This window comes from Macrobrachium nipponense, chromosome 45 (genome assembly GCF_015104395.2).
Source record: "Macrobrachium nipponense isolate FS-2020 chromosome 45, ASM1510439v2, whole genome shotgun sequence".
In the NCBI taxonomy this organism is placed as follows: domain Eukaryota; kingdom Metazoa; phylum Arthropoda; class Malacostraca; order Decapoda; family Palaemonidae; genus Macrobrachium; species Macrobrachium nipponense.
Window position 1 is genome coordinate 26,756,339 of NC_061105.1, and position 5,938 is coordinate 26,762,276.

The window sequence follows — 5,938 nt, forward strand, 5'->3', positions numbered from 1 at the left end:
CAGCATTATTATCCATAGTTGAATATAAACTTAACTTTAAAGACCTTTAACCAGTCAGATATGGAAGGATTATGATAGTTATTTTCTTTTTTTTATAAATACTGCACTACAAAGCCTTTTTTATCCGCGTGGATCATCTATCTAGGACTTATCTGAGTAGCAAAGCCTTATTTTGCCTGTATACATTTGTTTATTCTTACATAAAACGCTGGTATGAAGAACAATGAACATGTACCCAAGCCTGTACATGAAAATGGTCATTTGTTCTTTTTCTGAATATTGCATACCCAATATTAGACGTATTTACTATTAAAAAAGAATCTAGGATAAAATTTATTCAGAGAACCAACTGATGACTAGTGATGCATGCAGGTTTAGATACATATAAAAAAATCGAATGAACAATTAGGAAATGCACCTTATTGCCGAAGCCTTGACATTAATATTAAAATGTCTGTTTCCTCTCACCCTAACCTCTATGGTTTAAAGAATTGTCTGCTAAGAATATTAGATGAAAGAATGAACAAAATCGTGGGGCCAAGATAAACTTCTGCTACCCAGGAGACATTTAAGGGAACTTGACTGCTCATCTTTTCACTTAACATTCATTTTCTTCTTTCAGGACAACGTGTACATTGATCACAGTACTTCGGGGCTCCAGCCATCCACAGTTCACGACTCCTCGAAGTCGGAGTCTGTTGTCCCAGGAATATCTGAGAAAGTCAGTCCAAAGCAGCTGGCTCAGGGCACATACTGGTGTGAATCTTGGCTACCAGAGTCTGAAGAGAGACTTACAAGTAACAAAATGCTCATAACACTGAAGGGATGGGTTACGCTAATCCTCCGAGCAAACAGATATGAACCAAGTGAGAGAACCCAGGAGGAAATGCAGGCTGAACTTTGCACTCTTTTTAAAAATGCCTTTCCGGACCTTGATACATATATTTGGGATGCTATTTCGACGAAAAAGGAAGCTGGTGAAAATTCCTCTCTTTGGCTGATGAAATATAGATTTCACATTCACATGCCAAGGAATGATTTGAATCTAGTAAACTTTCAAAATAGAGATTTTTCGAAGCATTTTAAAGAAATACTTAAAAAAGCAAATTTTCTTGAGACTTCTAATCTCACGTTTGCAACATTCTGCTACCAGCAGAAAGAGTCTTTTAACAGTGGAAAGGCACTGGGCTGGCCTTTCACTGAAGCAGGAAAGGTTTATCCAAATAATTTTAGATGTAAAGTAGATTATGGTCGATTATCCCCTGGCATATGTAAAGCTGATTTCAACAACGGGGCATACTTAGATTTTGATTCATCTCCATGTCAGTGGTTAGACAGGTGTCCAATTGGTTACAAGAATATAAAGAACAAATTTTGTGTTTCCTTATCACAAAGGGAGACATGGGAAAAGGCTTTTAAGGAAAACTACAAAACTAGTCAAGAAGAAACGATACTAGATAATCCTGAAATATTAACTTTACCTAAATTATTCAGTTCTTTTAAGAAATATGCTATAAAAATGAGCAATCAAAGTAAGTTGTGGCTTCCAGTTAAACGAGTTGGACATTATGGACCACTCATCTTCCAGGGACCTGTTACTCCACAATGGAAAATACAAAATTACAACGAATTCAATGAGTATGGTATATCATGGCTTGAGCAAAATCCTCACAGTGACCAAGATTGTCTTGCTTTTGATCTAGAAACTAAAAAGCTTCAGACTTCAGATTGTCAAGAAAAACTCCCCTTCATAGCCGTCATTGATTTACAGGATTCACCAAAACAAGGAAAGTCATTAGCAATGCCTAGTCCTCAATGCACTGATCAAGATAGTGGAAGTTGTTTATGTCCTCCAGGTTGGAGTACTCCTGTGTTTAAAGGAGAAAACGAGATATGCTTCAAAGTTTTCTCTTCCACTGAGAATGTCACATGGCAAAAGGCAAATGAATTTTGTTTGGCAAAAGGTGCTCAGCTTCCAACTCCAAATGTGGGATTTTTAGATTGGGTATACAGACAACACTTGAATGATATTGGTGTTTTATCTGTTTGGATGGACATAAAATGGGTTCCAGACCGAATAGTTTACTCTGGAACTGAAGACAACATCAACTGGTTACCTAATACAGACTATAAACTCAAGTATGGTGTGCTTCAACAAGATGGCTGGGTTTTGGAAAACAGTGAAGTTGTGAAACAAAATATAATGTGCCAGCAAATTATCCGGCAGAATCTTTCTGTAGAACTGAGAGTCAATACGCCAAAGGATGAAGATTCACAAACAATGTGCATTGATGTAAATCCAGAGCAACTTATGATGAGTGAACAGAAGGAAAATGTACAATGTTTTGTCAATGGTATTGTATTAACCCCTGAGCAAACCAAAGATTCTGGATGCCAATATCTGTTGAAGGTAAACAGGCAGGGCTATTATCAGTGTCAGACCTGGACAAGACCCCCTTATATGTTGGTGAAATCTAATATTATTTTACACAGAGACTTCAGTACTTACACTTTTGTAGTTACCGTGAATAATGGAGAAGAGTATCATCCTGAAAAGTATGATGTTACATTTCGAACAAAGAAGCAAACAAGCCATTCGAAACGCTGTAGTGATATTCTCAGGAGAGATCTTGAAACCAGTGACCTAAATAATTTGTTTAGGTTCAGTGATACTTTGTCCTTCCATACACCAAACTCAAACTTTACACAGGTGCTTCACAGCTTTCATCTAGAATGTGAAATAAAAGATGGCGTCAAAATGAGTGAAAAGGAACTTTTGGAAGTTTTGAAAGACAGGCTAGTTATGAGCAAAATTTTGAAGGACAGTGGATGTTATTTTGAAGGAATTAGAAGTACTGTTGGGTGCCTTAGTTCTGTAACGATTGGTGGTACTTCAATCCTACCAAGAAACCTAACATGGCCTGAAACTTTTGGAAATGAAATTGTTACTTCAGAGGAACTTTGTATAACTCCCGAGGGTGACCCAGTAACAAGAGAATGTCTAGGAGACTTCATAGAAGGGTATTTTTGGGAGGAACCTTCCCATAATTGTAGTGGTGATCCTTCAAATGTTACAAAGAGCCTGTGGGAAATAAACAGGGGTATCGTAGATTCGGCAGTTAGTGCAACCTTGGCAAACCTCACTGCTAACAAGTCATCGCTTTTGCCAGTGGATATATATTTTGTTGCAAAAGCTTTGCAGAGTCTCTCAGAGGGGAAAGATTCGATTTACCATTTTGATGACATCGTGACTATCGTCAGCAATATTATGGGGGCAAATGCCACTGCATTTGAACTAATACAGAAAAAGCTAAACTCTACAAGTACTCTTTTAGAGGCCTTTGAGGACCTAACTTTCAAAGTGAAGCTGCCAGAAGCTGATGGAGACCAAATCAAGAAATCATCAGGAGATTGCATTGTAGTTGACCGCCTTGACTTGGAGGCAAATTCTACCATTATAGGGCTCAAATCAATGGGTAATTCTGAAGAATGGTTACACATGGGATTCAAAAAGGAAGACCTTGAAAATGCTGAAGTTGCTATCATACTTCCAAACAACCTAACGTACACAGTTTCTGCTAAGACTGTACGGGAACCAGAGAACATGAATTTCAGTGGAAGGAAAGAAAAGGTATCATTAGCATTTGCCATCTACCAAAATGAAAAATTTTTCCAGGATAGTACTCATGAAAATTATTCTGTGAATAGCCATATAATCATGGCTTCATATAAAGGAGAAGTGATTAACGATCTTGAGGAGCCAGTGAAGATTCTGTTTAAGCCCATGAAAACCGGTAATGATACAAAATGTGTATATTGGGATTTCTTGCTCAACGATAAACGCGGTGGATGGTCAGAGAGGGGCTGCATGAAAGGAGAACGCCAAGGGCAACATGATGTTTGTCTCTGCAACCACCTTACCAATTTTGCACAACTGATTAATTATAATGAGGACAGTGGCTTTGAAGGGACTCATGCTTTGGTTCTAGATATAATAACAATTATTGGTTGTTGTTTATCAATATTAGGTCTTCTTTTGATATTCGCTACTTTCTGTGTCTTCAAAAAATGGCGTCGATCCCTGAGTAATAAGATATTAGTGAACCTTTCTTTCTCAGTTTTCTGCAGTATGGTCATCTTCCTGGCAGGAATCAATCAAACGTGGAATGACCAGCTCTGTCGGAGTGTGGCCGTTGGCCTTCACTACTTTATATTGGCTTCATTTGGTTGGATGCTGGTTGAAGCTGTCCACCAATATCTGAAATTTGTCAAAGTTGTCGGTACATACATTCCCAGATTCTTGTGGAAAGCCTCAGTGTGTGCCTGGGGTATTCCAGTGTTACCCATCTTGAGCGTGCTTATTTATGATCACTCACTCTATGACAGTGGGGATGATTACAATAGTGATTACAGAATATGTTGGATGTCTGTTCAAGGATTCAAGTATGCTTTTCTTCCACCATTAGCTTTAACAATGACTGTTAATATTATTATGTACAGTCTGATCATCCATGGTGCCATTTGTGGACGAGCACGAGTCAACTCAACAATGTCTGAAAGAGCCTTGTTTATGAATCAGCTAAGAATGGCAGTCTGTGTGTTCTTCTTACTTGGATTTACCTGGATATTTGGACTTTTGGCGGTCAGTCAGTTACGTCAGGTTTTCTCTTACCTGTTTTGCATATTCAACACTTTACAAGGGTTTTTCCTATTTCTTTGTCACATCTGCCGTGAACAAGGGGCTAGAAAGTACTGGAAAGACTTCTTATCTGTTCTAACAAAAGACCCGGTGTCATCAACGCCTGGGAATTCTTTTAATCAAATTAATTCACCCTACCTCCGAGGGCATCCAGACAGCGTCTCCTTTGACAAGTGTGGTGGCATTTTGGTTCTACCACAAGGGCCTCCACTACGACACCTAAGGAGAGCAAGGGGTAGTCTTCTATCTGCCCAAACTAATTCGACTCTGCTGCAGTCAAGAATAAGTTTTAGTCCATAAGTACGGAAATTCCAGTAACTCAGGCTTTTAAATAAGAAAAAAATGAAACTTATGGGTAACGCAAGAAAAGAATAGCGTGAAAAGAAATTGATGTATTGATATGGAAAAGAAAGTTCTTTTACAGAAACTGATTTTTCGAAGGTACGAGACGAAAGAGAGGTCATGAGAGAATCTATTTTCTGGTGAATACTTGTAAATAAATTTGATTTCTTCATAATGAAGTTTTTGTTAGTTATGTTATGACAGATCAAGAAATCATTATTCTTATGGTTTCAGTCTTAAAGTGAGTAAGTAAGAAAATCAGTTGTTTTTACTTGTTGATCATAAATGTTTTTTTTACTCGGTTCATTATTGTATATAGACATTGATACATTTCATCTTATGAGTGTGAGATGTATAAGAATACGTACACTTCAAACTTACGTTTCGATGCTCAGGGCTATGCTTTGTGTGTGTCTTGTATGTATATATGTTTGGAGATGTTTAATAACAAAACATTCACCAGATGAAGTAATCTCTATGAGAATTTTACATCACTGATGTCGTTTTGTATATGGGCACGTGACCCTTCAGAAAATTATGCTATTATAAGTTAAATAATAACTGATTATATAAGATTTTTATGATTACTTCAAATTTGTGCTTGGAGGATTAGTCGTGATATATTATATATATATTATATATATATATATATATATATATATATATATATATATATATATATATATAATATATATATATAATATATATATAATTATATATATATATATAATATAATATGTCACATACTTTCAAACAAGATATTTTTAATACAAAGGTATTTTGTACTCTTTTTTTTATTATTAATGCTCAGTATTTTTTTAGCTGTTTACAGAGGCAAGATTTGTTAATGCTTTACCATGTGATATTATATTGAGCTTTAAATACAAAACAGGATGC

General features: G+C 36.5%; 1 protein-coding gene across 1 annotated transcript in view; it reads left to right on the plus strand.

Annotated features, from left to right (window-relative positions):
* The window catches only part of LOC135214453 (uncharacterized), a 26,556-nt gene extending 20,888 nt beyond the window's left edge, over positions 1 to 5,668 (plus strand). The window contains 1 exon segment of the mRNA XM_064248753.1: positions 623 to 5,668. Within this exon segment, the coding sequence (XP_064104823.1) occupies positions 623 to 4,999 (4,377 nt within the window). The 3' untranslated portion in view covers positions 5,000 to 5,668.
* The last annotated feature ends 270 nt before the right edge of the window (positions 5,669 to 5,938 follow it).